The following is a 17,127-nucleotide window of genomic DNA, read 5'->3' as shown; positions in this document are numbered from 1 at the left end:
AACTGAACAATTCAAACACTACTCAGAGTAACTTAATTAAACTGAAGTGTGTAAGAAAGAAAAACAAAACACAAAACCACATTCCATATTATTAACTTTACTAATAAGGATGTTGAGATCTCAAACTCATTAATGCTCATTAGTCACAATTACACACACCACGCACCTTATTACAATATTGTAAGTGAAAAGCAATTCCCAAAGTGTACTTTATGACAAGTGTGTATCTAAAATAAATCATATACAATATATTTTTTCTAATAGTTAATATACCCCAAAACTTCAAACATGTCCTATCGTACTCCTAAAACCATTATGCTAAAAATTTTAAAAGTACTATGATATAAAAAGGAAAGTAATGGTAGGATGATTTATATTTATATTACTTTGTGGTATAAAGAGACCCAGAAAACATCTGATTTACATAATGATCAATTGTGGATAGGAATTTAAAGAAACAAGGTATTTATATGGCCTTCCATTTCTGGGTGAAGATGCAATAGCCATGTTTTAGTGACAAGTTCTCCTATTCCACTTTCAGCCACATTTCTCCAAATGCCATCCTTTTGGCCAAATGGCCTCACCTTAGGTTGAATGCCATTCCCAAGTCTAAGATCACTCCCAGGGCAGCCAGAGCCTCCTACAGAAGCTGCTGACATGGTCACTGCATTTTGTGTTATAAAGCACTTATTTCTTAAACGTAATAAAGCATTACTAAATACTGTAATAAGCATTTTTAAAATACATATACCTATCAGAACACAAGTAAGCATTAGGAACTTGACATTTCTAATAGTCAGAGGCAAGGAAAACAAAGTACAAACAAAAATTGACATTTAAGCATGGCCCAATTTGAGTCTAAACACTGCTAATCAATGACATACTACACTTCAGGGTAAGAGAACACAGACATTTACTAAGGGGGCGATGGGTGGCCGACAGGGCAGTTATTGGGTAATAGCAACCATAAACTGTTTTGGGAGCTCAAATGCTACCACCCCTCTATGAATGTTTGCCTGATCTCTCTCTCAGGCAGTAGTTATTCTTCCTGAATTCTGACATTACTCACTGGGATTCCGCTTCTTTTGGGCATTTATGTTTCACATATTCACTTGTTCACTCCTCCACTTAACTGAGTCCAGACTGCATGCCGGTGCTCTGCTGGCTCTGGAGAAAGGCATGAGCACAGAGCCTGCACTCATGGAGCTTAGAGTCTGCTGGGAGACAACAGCCTAAATCCCCTAACAAGTGTGAATGGACCAGCAGCTCTGGACCCTGTATCAGGGATCTCATCTTCCTTGTACATTCCCTTGAAGGTGGGACCAAGGTTTGACTCATCTTAACTCTGTATGTGCAGGTACTTAGCACAGGGCCTTGTGATGTCCCCTACAGAGTTCAAGTGAGCTGTAGCAGTCTAGCAGTGACTGGTCTTCCTTAGATAGCCCCTCCCCAACCCGCCCTGTAGCACTGAGTTCTTCAGGCTGCACAAAAATGAAAGAAGTGCTAAGAACAGCATGCTTCATCTATCTGGCCTCACTGAGAATGTGGCTGTCCACATTAATCCACTTCATACATTATTGACATTTACCTCCTTAAATGTCAAAACCTCTTGTTCTTTCTACATCTTTTTTCCTTTCTCAGACCTAACGCTACGCAGTTGCATACACAATCCATTGTCACGTCACACTGTGTTGTATTAGTTGCCATTCCTGATAGCAGCACATCTTCACATCACTGCCCACCACTTCCACTGTCCCACCACTCCCCTTCTGCTTCAGCTCCGTCTGGAGCCCATGACCTAGGAAGTAAAAGGCTATGTTTTGTAGTGGGCTGTTTCCAGGACTCACTGTCACCTTTCATGTAGGAACAAGCAGTCCCTCCCCGGTGAGCACAAAGATTGTTCTACTGTAGGTTCCATGCATACTATATCCTGCTAACTTGCAACATTCAGTTCACCAGAAACTTTAGTCCCCAATCATTCTCAGTAAAACTGAACTCACTGGAAATCCAATAAAAATTGACACACTGAATTCCAAAGCTTTTGTCATGGTGGTGGGAGACATAGCACAAAGCAGGCAAAGCACCTCCTCTCCAGTCACCACTAGATGTCTATGGCAAGAACCGCGCTGAGAGCCCCTCAGGCCTGACACATCTCTGCGAAGCTGCTCCGGCAGGATGCCTTGCCGGTGCCGTGTGTGCCGGGCCTTCTTCCTTTCCGGCATCTTCCTATGCACGGTGCAGGACAAGACGACTGGGACCACCCAGCCCCAGTGCCAGGCCTCTATCAAGTCATCCCTGAGGGAGAAAACCGCCAACAGGTTTTCTTTAGAAGCCAAATGATTCGAGGTGGGGGTGGGGGGAACACTGCTATCCAGATGAGCAGGAACAATACCAATGACTGTCTGATACTTAAATCAGGGACAAACAAGCCCACCTCTCTGTTCCTACAGCCATTTAGGTTCTATTGACTCCTCTGCTCTCCACCTCAACCACAGTCTGTCAAAAGAGGCGTCTGAGAATCTCTAAAGAGCTCTCAGGCAGAACAAGAGTTTGTTCAACAAACACTTTTTGAGCACCTAAGAGGCTACTGTTTATGAGTGGAAGTTTTAAGGAGGTAGCATTGGACTCAGTATCATGCAGAAAGGTGTTTAAAACATGTTTAAAACAATCAGAGGTGCCTAAAATTAGAACACAGTGCCACGCCAGGTAGTGAGCCAGTGGAGGCTGGAGGACTGCTGACTGGCACTGTCAACGGGCTTCTGTGCAGGAGTAAATGGGTTCAGTTCAGCTCTGGGGCTGACCCTGTGGGACCATTTAACAGTCCTTGTGTGCTTCTGAGTTGGGAGACCCAGTTCCTCCCAGAAAATGACTCTAATCTTCTCAACAGCTACAGGACAGACACCTGGCTCCTTCAAAGCATTCAAGAAAGGGCATCCCAGCTGTTCACGAACATATTGATCACCTGGAATTTGTTAAAATGCCAATTCTAGTGTAGATGTGAGTCTTAGATGGGGCCCCAATGCCTGCATTTCTAACAGGCTTCTTGGAGTGCCTGTGTAGCTTGCTGGTCTGAGGGCTATACTTGGGAGTAGAAAAAACCTCACTGATGAGGTCTTTTAGAACTCTATCAACAAGTTCTAAAAGGTAATTTGGTCATGTGTCCACATAGCTCCAGTCCTCTATGCCACCCTGTGAATTGGAATTTACTGGGAGTCAGGTGCTAGGATTGACATTAGATATACTCTTTGAAAAGTCCTAATTATTCAAGCCTGACTGGTGGTGGTGCAGTGTATAGAGCATCGACCTGGGATACTCAGGTCCCAGGTTAGAGACCCCGAGGTTGTCGGCTTGAGAGTGGCTTCATCTGCATGATCCCAAGGTCATTGGCTCGAGCCCAAAGGTCGCTGGCTTGAAGCCCAAGGTCTCTGACTCGAGCCCCCCAGTCACAGCACATACGAGAAACAATCAATGGAACAACTAAAGTGACACAATTACAAGCTGATGCTTTTCATCTTTCCCTTCCTGTCTGTCTCTAAAAAGAAAAAAGTCCTAATTATTCAATAAAATCTGATTACTTTTATAAGTGAAAGATCAGCTTGAGATCAGTGATTACAGAAGCTCTAGGAAACAGAAAAATTAACAAAATTTAGGTAACATAGGCCAAAAAGGTAAGCAATGCTCTGGGTTTTATTTCAGAGAACCTCAGGTTAGCTCCACAGGTGATTCCAGCAGGTTCCCTCAACAGAGACATAAATGAGAGAGAAGTCCCAGAGTGGAAAGGAGCTGCCTGGTGCAGTGCGCACCTGTGAAAAACCCTGCCTAGCAAGCACACAGCCATGGCGGCCGGGGTGCATGTTCCAGAGCAGGCCCAGCGGGGAGACAATGCCCAGGGCCTCACCCCCTGGATACAAACAGTCCCTCTCTCCCTGAATTACCTCACTTGCCAGGAGCCTCTGAGTCCTGGCAGACCCTGCCCTTACAGGTATGTCAGCTGAGCTGACAACTCTTTGTGCTGTCTAGAATGTTCTTCTATTGTTACTTTATTGAAAATGGGCTCTATCAAGCCACACCCTCCAGCAAACTCTGGTTCTCTCCTCAAGGACTGCCAATACTAGTGACATGTCTCTACCTTGTTCCTTTGAGTGAAACCATTGTCATATGTCACTTTTAATGTAGATATTCTGACTCTGAAACCTGACTTTAAGGTACTAAAAGGTCAAATCCACATTTCTTATCTACTGCCTAAACCCAGTGTTCACACATAGTAAGCAAAATTTGCTTTAGAAGAGTTGAAAAACACCAACAAACACAGAAAAAATACTGCTGAACCTTTCTCATTCATTGCATTGTTTTGTTTTGTTTTTTGGTTTTAAGTGAGCGGAGGGGAGATAGTGAGACTCCCACATGTGCCCCGGCCATGATCCACCCAGCAACCCCTGTCTGGGGCTGATGCTTAAATCAATTGAGCTATTTTTAGTGCCTGAGGCTGATGCACTCCTACCAATGGAGCTATCCTCAGCGCCTGAGCCAACACTCAGACCAACTGAGCTGTCCTCGGCACCCAGAGTGATGTTCAAGCCAACAGAGCCAAGAGCTGCGAGAGGTTCAAGCGACTTGGTTCTGGTAAGTAAAGATGGCTCTATGGCCTCCGCCTCAGGCACTACGGTTGCTGAGCAACCGCCCAAATGGGCAAAGCATTGCCCTTAGGAAGCTTGCCAGGTGGGTCTTGGTAGGGGCGCATGCAGGAGTCTGTCTCTCTGCCTCCTCTCCTCTCACTTAAAAACAAAACAAAACCAAAATACAAACAAGCAAAAAACACTACTGTTAGAGCCAAAAGCATAAACTCAAGAGCCTGCTTCAGTAGCTCACTTGGTTAGAGTGTTGACCTGACATGCCAAGGTTGAGGGTTTAATCCCCAGTCAGGGCATATACAAGAATCAACCAATGAATGTATAAGTAAGTGAAACAACAAATCAATGTCTCTCTCTCCCTTCTTCTCTGTTTCTAAAAATTAAATTTTTTTTTAAAGAATACATTTATACCTGACCTGTGGTGGCGCAGTGGATAAAGCATTGACCGCGAATGCTGAGGTCACCGGTTCTAAACCCTGGGTTTGCATGGTGAAGACAAAAATGAGAAGCAACGACTAAGTTGGTGCTTCCCGCTTTGCCTCCCTTTCTCTCTCTCTCTTCTCTAAAATCAATAAATAAAACCTTTAAAATAAATAAAGGTTTACTGTAATACACTCAAAGTTGAAACCTATTTTGAAAAACATTCAAAAAATTTTTATCAGCCCAGCGTGTGAAGGTCCCAGGTTTGATTCCCAGTAAGGGCACACAGAAGTGCCCATCTGCTTCTGTACCCTTCCCCCTCTCCTTTCTCTCTATCTCTCTCTTCCCCTCCTGCAGCCAAGACTCCACTGGAGCAAAGTTGGCCCAGGCACTAAGGATGGCTCCGTGGCCTCTGCCTCAGGCGTTAGAATGGCTCCGGTTGTAACGGAGCAACGCCCCAGATGGGCAGAGCATCGCCCCCTGGTGGGCATGCCGGGTGGATCCCACTTGGGCGCATGCAGGAGTCTGTCTCTCTGCCTCCCCGCTTCTCACTTCAGAAACACACACACACATTTTTTTTTAAATAAGAGCTTTCATTTCTTTCATGAAAAATTACCAAAACTTTGCAAAGTCTATCAAAATATTCCCTGTGACTTTATATGATAAAATTGCTCTGGTAACACCTTACATTATGACTAGTAGAAACAATGTGGTTTACCACTTCAGAGAGCACCCACCAGATTAATTGTCACAACAACCAGGCAGTTATAAGGATGTTAAAAAAAAAAAAGCCACATATGTTTCTTTTCTTTTTAAACAAAAACCACATAAGTGTTTCTTAAAAAGAGAAATAAAAAAAAGTTTACAGTTGTCATGGTGATACACACTAAAAACAAAAGATCCCAGAAAAACCATACCCCCAAATTAAAAGCTCAGAATAAAGTTCTAACTCATTATTCATAAAATTAATACTGTATAACTACAAACTCAACAAAGAGTACTTTAGCACTTAAAAAGCCTGTTACTGAAATGTGTCCTAAAACACAAGTTTTAACCATCACAGTATACTAGTTAAAAAATAGTTTTATACCAACTTGGAAGAAAATAGACTGTATTCTACTAGAATTTCTGTCTCAAATATTTTGTTCTATAAGACCCAGATTTCCAGACTTTCACTTTATATAAGAGATGTCCTAGAAAATTGTATTAATTCAAATTCTGGTCAATCAAAAAATTAACTTATTTTGGAAAGTGACTTTGAAAGGAAACTAAGTATCACTCTGTAGAGAAGGAGAGAGAATATCAGGCCCAGGACCCTGGATGTTTCTCCTACATGACACGGCCACTGCTGAGCAGTCAACTCACTGAGCATCCTCTCGGGAGGGAGGTGAGCTGGATTTAAAGGAGAAGCACGTGGGTTATCACCAGTGCTCCACTCACTGACACTCAGGAACAATGTGCTTTTCCATCTTGCCCTCTGTCACTTGGAAATAACCAGAAAGAAATGCAGTACACATTCTCCAGGTAGCAGTGAGGTCTTGAGGAAGATGACCAAGAAGAATGAGAGTAATGAACATGTAACCACAAACAGGTAGGGTAGCAAGATGGTAGACAAGATGGAGGAAGATGAGAAAGATTGCCGTGCTCAAAGTCACAGGGAACAGCTCCACCCAGAGCAGTCATGACATCGAAGAGCAGGGTCTATCTATCCAAACTGGGGGACACGCCCAAAGACTAGTTTTACCTCTAAAATGACAGGAAATGGCTTGAAATTGGGAAGACATGCTCCTCTTTCCACTGCTTTGATGGCTCCAGGGAACCCCTGGGAGCCACACGAAGCCTCCTGAGCAGGGATCACTGCTTAATTGATCGATTGGCTAAAGGCTACACTGATGACTCCAAAGACAATGAAACAATGAGAATGATCACAATGTGGCCAGTCTGGGACAGACTCTCAATCTGTGCTGAACTGCCCGTTATGCAAACAGGACTGGAAACTGCAGTGCCGTGGAGAATGGAAACCTCTGAAATGTCTCCATGGGATTCTATACTGACCAGCCTGACTGACTTGTCTATGACACAGAGGCCAAAACTACTTTAGGATAAGAGGTTTCCAATTCCAAAAGATGTGTCCCTCTATTTCCCCTGCCCCACCCCCTAAGTCACTGCAATTATAGTGATGTGACATTCAAATTTTCAGATACTGAGTATCTGTCAAGAAACAGGCAAAGCGGTCACATCGGTGAGAACCCTCTCTTCCATTGCCCCTCTGCTGCCAATTCTAGTGCAGGAGGTAGAGGGGGCAGGGAATTAAGTTCAAAGCGACCACACCCACTAAGAATCTGTCTGTTCCCTAAGCTTTGCTCCATCCTTTGTCACTGTGTGTCTCTACTTGCTACTATACTTTATGGTTGGAATTTCTGCCCTGCTTCCTACTTCTGCTTCTGCAAGTCTCTTCAGAAATAGCTTATTTTCTCATCTTCAAGCTTCTCTACCCCCAATGCTCACTTACTTTGTTGGTTTCGCTTGTCACTGGCATTTTTCAAAGGGAGGCAAACAGGACAGTCATGTCGTGTGCAGTTCTTCCAATGAGAGATGATTTGTCGTGAAGATGCACAATGGGCAACTATGACCAGAAAAACAACGAGATGTTATTTTTCTATCCAAATCGTCACACGTTCAATTACACCTAAATTATAATGCCAGGTTCCATAAGAAAATGGTAACAAGTGTAACCATAACACAGTATAGGCAGTCCTTAACTTACAAACAGGCAGTTTCCCAAAAAGTTTGTAAGTCGACTGTTATGAATTCCAAACAAAAACTTCCCACAGAAGCAATGTTATGAATGATGGTGATTAAGGTTCAGGTCACAAAACAAAAACAAAACAAAAGCTATTTGTGACCTGAAGTACTGAACAACTGGAATGAAAGGTAGAATAATTAATTCTGTAATGTCACTATTTAAAATTAAAATTTTTATATTATGTTTAAGGATGAAACCATCTAAACACTATAGTTGAAGAAATACGGATAGAGAAGCAAATGAGAAGTCTGTGGAGATTCCGAAGGGGATGCCCCTGGCTCTTTCCAAAGTACTTGAGAGAGTAATAAACCCGGTTACTCTCAGTCTTGACCTTCATTTCCATACTGTGGCATTGCACTTTCTAAAGGTCTGGCACAACCTTCTTTGGCTTCTCCATCAGGATAAGCGTTATGCTGGGGACTCACAAATGTTACAAAGAGAGAGAGGGAAATCAAGGAGAGATTCACCCCAAGGTTTAGAAGCATGAGAAAGAAAAGAAGGCAAGAGGATTAAAGTATAGGAGTTAATAAGAAACACTTTCTTCGGTAGAATCGAGGGGTCTGCCATAAACGAGGGGGGGGGGGCACACGATGTGCCTGAGTCACCACCTCCTTCAGGGGAGGGAGGAAACGGCAGAGATGATACCGTGAGCACAGTTACCTAGGTCACGGACAGTCACCCAGGAGAACTTCCCTGGTATCCTGACTAGGCTCAAGACGCAAGTGTGGAGGACAAGGCAGTGGGCCCTGGCCATCTGAACACGACACAGCTGCAAGAGAGACGATCTGACTGGAGGAAGGGTGCGTGTGTGCATGTGCTCCATTGGCCAAAGAAAACCGTGAGGGAGACATTTACAATGAAGACTGTGCTTTAGAAGTGACGAATGTCTTCTGTGCCAGAGGAAGGAGGAAAAGAATAAATGCAGGGTACAGACTCATCCAGTAGAAGAGGGTCACAGAATATTATTCTAAAACCAAATCGCCTTTCTCCCCAGCAGTTAAATGTCCCAGTGGCATCTGACTGGGTGATGTGTGCAGACGTATGTTGCAAGAACCTTTTAACAAGAGAGCAGCCTAAGAATAACAAGGACAGATTTTTATCCTAAGCTTTGCCAATAGGATTTTAGAAAATGGCACTTACCTTGACAGGCTTTCCCAGCCTGACAATGTGTCATGTGATTCAAAACATTTTTCATGGTTCGACAGTGTGGGAGGGAGCAGGCCCGAACCTCTCCGTTTGCTTGTTCTCGTCGCTGACATTTATGAGCGTGAAGCAGTAGAACCAGCTGCTGCTGTATCAGTTTGCGTTTTTCAGGATCTGCAGTGGGGCCCGTTGCAATTGCTTGTGTGGGTACAATTCCCACTGATGTTTGCATCTGAGACTAAAATAAAACAAATTAATAAACATTTTAATAAGCTTTTAGAACTCCAATTCATGTTCATTAATTATTTTTCAAGCTAGTTCTAAAGCTGATGGATAATACCAGCCGCAGAGAGAAGGCAGCTGTTATGGTTCCCTTTAATTCATCAGAGACTTTAAGGAAGATAAAGAAGCAAAGAAATACACCAACTGAGAACGAAGCAAGGCTCATTCAAGTTCACTTGTGTATTATTGTCTCAGACCAAGAAAACCATGCTTATTCTTGACTGTAGTAACCAAAACCCAACTCACCCTACAATATATGCAAGAGTGGGAAAAACTGTATATTATATTAGGTTAAACCATATGAAACTATTGTTTTTGTAGGGCCAAGGGCCAAACATTGGCAATTTTATATGGTTCAACCTAACTGAAAAATATCTGATGCAGCAGAAAAATCAGTCACCCTCTGGATTTCATTACCTTGTGACCAAAAGAACAATAGTTGCAGTATTCATTACCTGTCCTAAAAAAATAATACAACACTTACCCTTAATACAACCACTGAGTACAACTGTTAAAGCTTATGAAATGCTTTTCCTTCCATTAAAATTTCTGCTCAGACATCTAACAATATTTTCAAAAAGTATTTGATGATCTTTGCTAAAGATACAGAAATAGAGTTTAGTTGCTTTAATCCTTTAAAAGTAATAAGCCAAACCAACTACACCTTTGAAATGCAAAGAAAATGGAAAAGGAAAAGTGATCTATAGAATCTTCTTATTCTTAACTACCAACATCCTTCAGAAAAACTCTAATATTCTGACACTAACACTCCCTGCTGTGATTTCACAACACTCACTGCTTCGCCTGAAGGACACCAACACTCCGACTTTTCAAACTAAGAATCAAAACCATACACTTACGAGTGAAAAAAAACAACAAACACTGAAACTATACAGATTATTCTTTTTAAAAAAGCTAATTTTTAAAAAGTTTTAGGATTTGCTTATTTTGATTCTATCTTTATGAGAACTCAGAAAATAAACATCTAGAAAAGCTACATGACTTTAATCAGGAGCACAGCTCCTGGGAGCCAAAGTGAGAAGTCTGAAGCAAAGTCCTGGTTGAGAAGAAGAGCTTCCTGACTGGTATTTAACGCCTATAACAAAATAGCCTCTTTTCCTTATGTTTATTTTTTCCTGATTATAAAAGTAATATATAGATGCAGTAGACAGTCCGGAAAGTAACAGAACTACTAAGGTAATAATTAACACCTGAAATGCGAATATCCAGGAGGCCACTAACGTGCTGATAGGGGTTTCTTCTTTCAGTCTTTCTTTCTATGTGCATGCATATATATGATCCATAATCAATAATTCTCCACCATATATATACTAAACATTTATATTTGCCTTGTTATTTACTCCAGGTTGTTTCATACAGTATTACAGCATAATTTGTAATGAATGTATGCATTCACTTATCCAATCCCACTGCTGGGTATAAACTGTAACCTCCTTCCCCCTTTTCTTGCAATTTAAAATAAACAATAAGCTTTTGACTATGTTCCACCAGCATTCAGTATCAATGTTAAAAGTCTCCTTCTGATCGGCTTATTCCTATGAAAAAAATGTTCAACCAGAAATGAAAAGGAATAGACATACAGAATGTGAGAAATGCGAGATGATTCTTATTTAGGTCACTTTTGCATTTACAAAAATTTCAAACATAAAAAAGTGGAGAGGAAAAAATAACTAACAAAATGACTGCTAATTCTTTAATATTTGCTAAAACTTAAGACCATACACAGATTTCTCTAGTTGTCCAAAAAACTGACTTTACCCCTGGTCTGCACAGATCAGGACCCGATTAAGGCTCACACCCTACAGGTGGGTGTTGTTTCCCCTTCATTTTCTCATGCCACTGACTTAAAGAGACCAAGCCTGCTGTTCTTAAAATACAGAAATGTTGTATATTCTGTATACATTCTGTATATATTTCCCCTACCAATCCTAACCTTACAATTAAATTATAAATATCTTGTTTTTAAGTTATCAGAAGTTAACACATTATTTCTCATTTGGGATGTCTTAATAGCATCTTTTGAACTAGACCTGACCATATGTTGAAACTTTAAAATGTAGAAATAGAGTGATTGGAAACCATCCAGCACATTCAAAATGTGGTCTGTTCTCCGTAGATGCTTAATGAGCTCTACACATTGTTTACATGTGTCTCAAAAGCAAACTGGAGGATGAACAGCAAAATGGAACAGAAGACATGACTCGAGGCCTTGTATCTGGCCCTCCCCATATAAACGCATACACTTGTACAGCGCTAGTTCAGTTTGCAAAATGCTTACAAACAAAACGGTGTGTTTAACTTCCTCCTTTCTCAAACCCTTGCTCAATGAGATGAAAGAGTTGTAGAAACTGTAAGTGGCCTGAAATTTATGTCAAAAGCATCTTCAGACTCTATAAAACTTCCCTGCTTAGCCCCACTGCCCAGGTAGGCATTGAAAATGGAAGAATAGTGCTTAGACAAGAACCTCCCTTTAAAAACACAGAACAAAACTGCAGTTGTATATGCCCCCAGAAGTACAGCACAGATTTTATGCAACTTTATTTGAAAAACAGTAGGAATAAAGGATAAAATCTCTCTAGCCAGATACCAGAACTATAAAGCTACAGATTTCTTTACAGAAGTCTAGAAAAAAAAACAGGTAGTGGCACAGTGGGATAGAGCCTCAGCCTGGGACTCTGGGGACCTAGGTTCAAAGCCCTGTGGTCACTGGCTTGAGCAAGGAGTCACTGGCTCAGCTGGAGCTCTCTGGTCAAGGCACATATGAGAAAGCAATCAGTGGACAACTAAGGTGTTGCGACTACAAGTTGATGCTTCTCATCTCTCTCTCTTCCTGTCTCTCTCTCTCCCTCAAAAAAGGGGGTAAAAAAATAAATAAAAGAAACATGTACATAAATAAATTCCAGATGAGTGAGAACACAAACACGGATTAAAATAAAGGTATTAAAAAATAAATATTTTAGAATGAGGATAAAAAACATCTTCACATAAAGATATAAGATTAAGGTTTTTTTTTTTATTAGTATTTTTTTTTTATTTTTTATTCATTTTAGAAAGAAGAGAGAGAGAGAGAAGGGGGGAGGAGCAGGAAGCATCAACTCCCATATGTGCCTTGACCAGGCAAGCCCAGGGTTTCGAACCGGCGACCTCAGCATTTCCAGGTCGACGCTTTATCCACTGTGCCACCACAGGTCAGGCCAGATTAAGGTTTAAATAGTGAAAAACTGGGGAAAATGGTAGTTTCTTTAATAAAGTTAAACTGATTTTTTTGAGAGAGAGAGAGAGAGAGAGAGAGGTAAGAAACAACAACTTGTAGTTGCTTCACTTTAGTTGTTCATTGATTGCTTCTATGTGCCTTGACGGGGATGAGGGTGGTGGTGGGCTCAAGCCAAGCCCATGACCCCTTGGCTCAAGCCAGCAACCTCAGAGTTTCAAACCAGGGACCTCAGCATCCTGGGTGGATGCTCCATCCACTGTACTACCACCAGTCAGGTGAAAACGGTTGTTTCTGAGAAGTGGAAACAGTGAGTCAAAAGTTAGGACCACTCTTAAACCTCCTGAATTACAGGGTGGGGCACAGTTGTGAATACACAAATTCTTGTATTATTATTTTCCATACAAACAATTATAAACCTACTTTGCCCCACCCTATATGTTGCCAAAATGTTTTCCAGAAAAGGCCGTAGCACTTATTATATAAAATGTTCTATACCTCCCTGCCAAGAAATCTCAATGGAGAGAATAGTTCCTTAGCTAATGGTAATGAACGGAACAGGAAAATTGGATATCCACATATGAAAAATTGAAGGTGAACCCCTTCTTTGTAGCAAACTCAAAGATTGACTCAAAATGAATAAAAGACCTAAATGTAAAAGCAAAAAAGAACACAGGAGTAAATCTTCATCTTGAATTAGGCAATGAATTATGAGATGTCACCAAAAGCACAAACAATAAAAAAGATAAGTCAAACCTCATTAAAATTAAAAATTGTTATGCTTCAAAGAACTCGATGGAGAAAATGAAAGACAATCCAAAGAATTAGAGAAAATATATGTTAATCATAAATGTGATAAGGGACATATATCTAAACATACAAAATACTTAACAACTCAGTAATAAAAAGAACCTAATTTATCAATAGACAAAAGATTCAAATAGACATTTTCCCAGAGAAGATAGACAACTGGTCAAGAAGCACATGAAACGATACTCCATACCATTAGCAGAAATGCAAATCAGAACCACTTTGTACCCACCAGGAGAGTTACAATGAAAAAAAACAAAACAAGACAGTAATAAGTTTTGATGAGCATGTGAAAAAATTGGAACCTCTCACTACTGGAATGTCAAATGGAGCAGCCACTTTGGAAAATGGTTTGGGAGTTTACACCTTGAGATATCACATGACCCAGAAATTACTCTCATAAGTATATACCCAGGAAATAAAAACATATGTGTACAGAAAAATATATGCACAAATGTTTGTAGCAGCATTATTGGTAATAGCCAAAAGGCAGAAAACAACTCAAATGCCCATCAACTGATACATGCTACAACATAAACTTTGAAAACTAACGTTATGCTAGGTCAGCGATTTTCAATTGGTGTGCCACGGAAGGCCCACAGGCATGTGCAAGAATTTTTAAAACATGAAATACTGAGGTCAGGAGCATTGACCTCTTTTCCCTTAGATTGTCAGATTAAAAAAAGACAACAGCCAACACAACAATGGCCATCTAGTGGAAATAAATCAGAATTCTGCCTATTTCTTTTGGTCAGATCAGCAACAAACATATTATTTAGTGTGCCGTAGAATTTAAGTAATTGTTTATTTGTGCCTTGAAATGAAAATTTTTCAATCGCTGTGCTAAGTGAAAAGAGCCAGTCACAAACAAACACATACTGTATAATTCTATTTCTATAAAATGTCCAGAGTAGGTAAATGCATAGGGGCACAAAATAGGTTAGTGGTTGCCTTGAGCTGAGGGATCAGGGGAAATGGGAGTAACTGTTAATGGCACAGGGTTTCTTTCTGGGATAAAAATGTTCTAAAATTGACTGTTTTGATGGCTGCAAAATATACTAAACACTATTTAACTGTATACTTCAGAGGGAGACTTTTGTGTATGACTATATCTCAAAAAAAAAAAAAAGCTGTTAAAAAAAAAAGCTGTTTTCTAATTACCAAAGAAATGAAATTTAAATAAAAAGGCATTTTTTACCTATCAATATGACAAAAACAGAGTAACTGTTGGCTCTGGCTGGTTGGTACAGCAGTACAACGTTGGCCTGGCGTGTGAAGTCCTGGGTTCAATTCCCGGCCAGGGCACACAGGAGAAGCGCCCATCTGCTTCTCCACCCTTTCCCCTCTCCTTCCTCTCTATCTCTCTCTTCCCCTACTGCAGCCCATGCTCCACTGGAGCATAGTGGGCCTGGGTGCTGAGGACAGCTCCGTGGCCTCTGCCTCAGGCACTAGAATGGCACCTCAGTTGCTAGAATGGCTCCAGCTGCAATGGAGAAAAGCCCCAGACGGGCAGAGCATTGCCCCCTGGTGGGCATGCCAGGTGGATCCTGGTCGGGCACATGCAGGAGTCTGTCTGACGGCCTCCCCACTTCTAACTTCGGGAAAAAAACCGAAACAACAAAAACACAAAGTAACTGTTATTAAAAAAAAATTTTTTTTCTTTTCCAAGTTGAGAGGAGGGGAGAGACAGAGACAGAGTCCCCACAGGTGCCCTGACCAGGATCCACCCAGCAACTCCCGTCTGGGGTGGATGCTCTGCCCATCTGGGGCCATGCTCACAACTGAGCTATTTTTTTAGTGCCTGAGGCAGAGGTTCCATGAAGCCATCTTCAGTGACCATAGTTGATGTGCTCAAACCAATGGAGCCATGGCTGTGGGGGAGTTGGGGGGGGGGGGAGAGGAGAGAGAGAGAGATAGAGAAGGAAGGAGAGAGGTAGAGAAGCAGATGAGCGGTTCTCCTGTGTGCCCTGACTGGAAATTGAACCTGGGACATCCACATGCTAGGACAATTCTCTACCACTGAGCCAATCGGCCAGGGTCCCAGACTAACTTATTAATGACAATTCAGTGTGGCTTTGGAAAGCAACATGTGTCAAAAGAAAAATGTGCATTTCTTTTGATCCAGTAGTTTCACTTCTTATAATTTATTATTAGGGAAGCAACTGTAAAATAGCGCACTAAAATGCATCACGCCTTGATTAAATTATTAAGAATTTTAAAATGCCTAAAAGCCTTTCAATGGTGAACTAATTAAATTACGTCAATAGACCTAATGAAATAATACACAGTCATGAAAAATAAAACAGACCTCAAGAGACCCGTCAGAGCCATGTGAAGCTTAGAAGAATGACCCCGCTGAGGCCTGCCCAAATTCTTGACTTATAAAAAATTGTGAGATATAATAAAACAATAACAATAAAAATTGATTAGACCATTATACTTTCATGAAAAGCTGTCTCTAACTTGTTGTGCTAAAACCTCTAAAGGAGAAAGAGGAAGAGGGAGAAGGAGAGAAAGGGAGAGGAGGGGAGGAAGGGAGGAAGGGAGGAAGCAAGGGAGGAAGGGAGGGAGGCAGGCAGGCAGGGAGGGAGAAAGGGAAGGAGAAAAGGAGGGAGGGAGGAGGATGGGAGGAGAAGGAGGTAGAGAGAGAAAACGTTGATTTGTTGTTCCACTTATTTATGCATTCACTGGTTGATTTTTTTTAATTTTTTAATTTTTTTTTAAATTTTATTATTATTATTTTTATTTTTTTATTTTTTTCTGAAGCTGGAAACAGGGAGAGACAGTCAGACAGCCTCCCGCATGCGCCCGACCGGGATCCACCCGGCATGCCCACCAGGGGCGACGCTCTGCCCACCAGGGGGCGATGCTCTGCCCCTCCGGGGGCGTAGCTTTGCCGCAACCAGAGCCACTCTAGCGCCTGGGGCAGAGGCCAAGGAGCCATCCCCAGTGCCCGGGCCATCTTTGCTCCAATGGAGCCTCGGCTGCGGGAGGGGAAGAGAGAGAGACAGAGAGGAAGGGGGGGGGTGGAGAAGCAAATGGGCGCTTCTCTTATGTGCCCTGGCCGGGAATCGAACCCGGGTCCCCTGCGCGCCAGGCCGACGCTCTACCGCTGAGCCAACCGGCCAGGGCCTTCACTGGTTGATTTTTATTTTTAGTGGCAGACACAGAGAGAGAGAGAGAGAGAGAGGACCAGATAGGGACAGACAGACAGGAAGGGAGAGAGATGAGAAATATCAATTCTTCCTTGTGGCATCTTAGTTGTTCATTGACCACTTTCTCATATGTGCCTTGACGGGGGGGGGGGGGGGGGGGGGGGGGGGCTACAGCATAGCGAGTGACCCCTTGCTTGAGCCAGCGACCTTGGGTCCAAGCTGGTGAGCCTTGCTCAAACCAGATGAGCCCGTGCTCAAGCTGGCGACCTCGGAGTCTTGAACCTGGGTCACCCACATCCCAGTTCGATGCTCTATCCACTGCTCCACCGCCTGGTCAGGCCACTGGTTGATTCTTGTATGTGCCCTGACTAGGATTGAACCTACAACCTTGGTATATCAGAACAATGCTCTAACCAACTGAACTACCCTACCAGGGCCCCTCTTGACCACTGTTTATTTCTCAAGCACTTCGTGCCGAACTCTGTGTTCAGTGCTCATTTAGTACCCTACCCCCAAGGGAAAAACGAACTTAGGGCTAGCACCACCTTCAGAAGTAACTGAGGCCCACAGGTGTGCACCTTGCCCAGGTGGTACACTCAGTGATGGAAGCAGGCAATCCAGCAGTAGAGCCCTACCCATAACCTGCCA

At 42.3% G+C, this 17,127-nt stretch overlaps 1 protein-coding gene across 2 annotated transcripts in view; it reads right to left on the bottom strand.

The window, feature by feature from the left end:
• CREBBP (CREB binding protein) overlaps nt 1–17,127 on the bottom strand; it is a 156,696-nt gene that overhangs the window by 62,754 nt on the left and 76,815 nt on the right. For both annotated transcript variants that reach the window (XM_066382707.1, XM_066382708.1), the window contains 2 exons: nt 8,998–9,238; nt 7,564–7,677 (listed from right to left, as the gene is read on the bottom strand). In XM_066382707.1, the coding sequence (XP_066238804.1) occupies nt 7,564–7,677; nt 8,998–9,238 (355 nt within the window). The remainder of the gene's footprint in view (nt 1–7,563; nt 7,678–8,997; nt 9,239–17,127) is intronic.

This window comes from Saccopteryx leptura, chromosome 4, assembly GCF_036850995.1.
Source record: "Saccopteryx leptura isolate mSacLep1 chromosome 4, mSacLep1_pri_phased_curated, whole genome shotgun sequence".
Lineage (NCBI taxonomy): Eukaryota > Metazoa > Chordata > Mammalia > Chiroptera > Emballonuridae > Saccopteryx > Saccopteryx leptura.
This window is presented reverse-complemented; position numbering and strand designations above follow the sequence as displayed.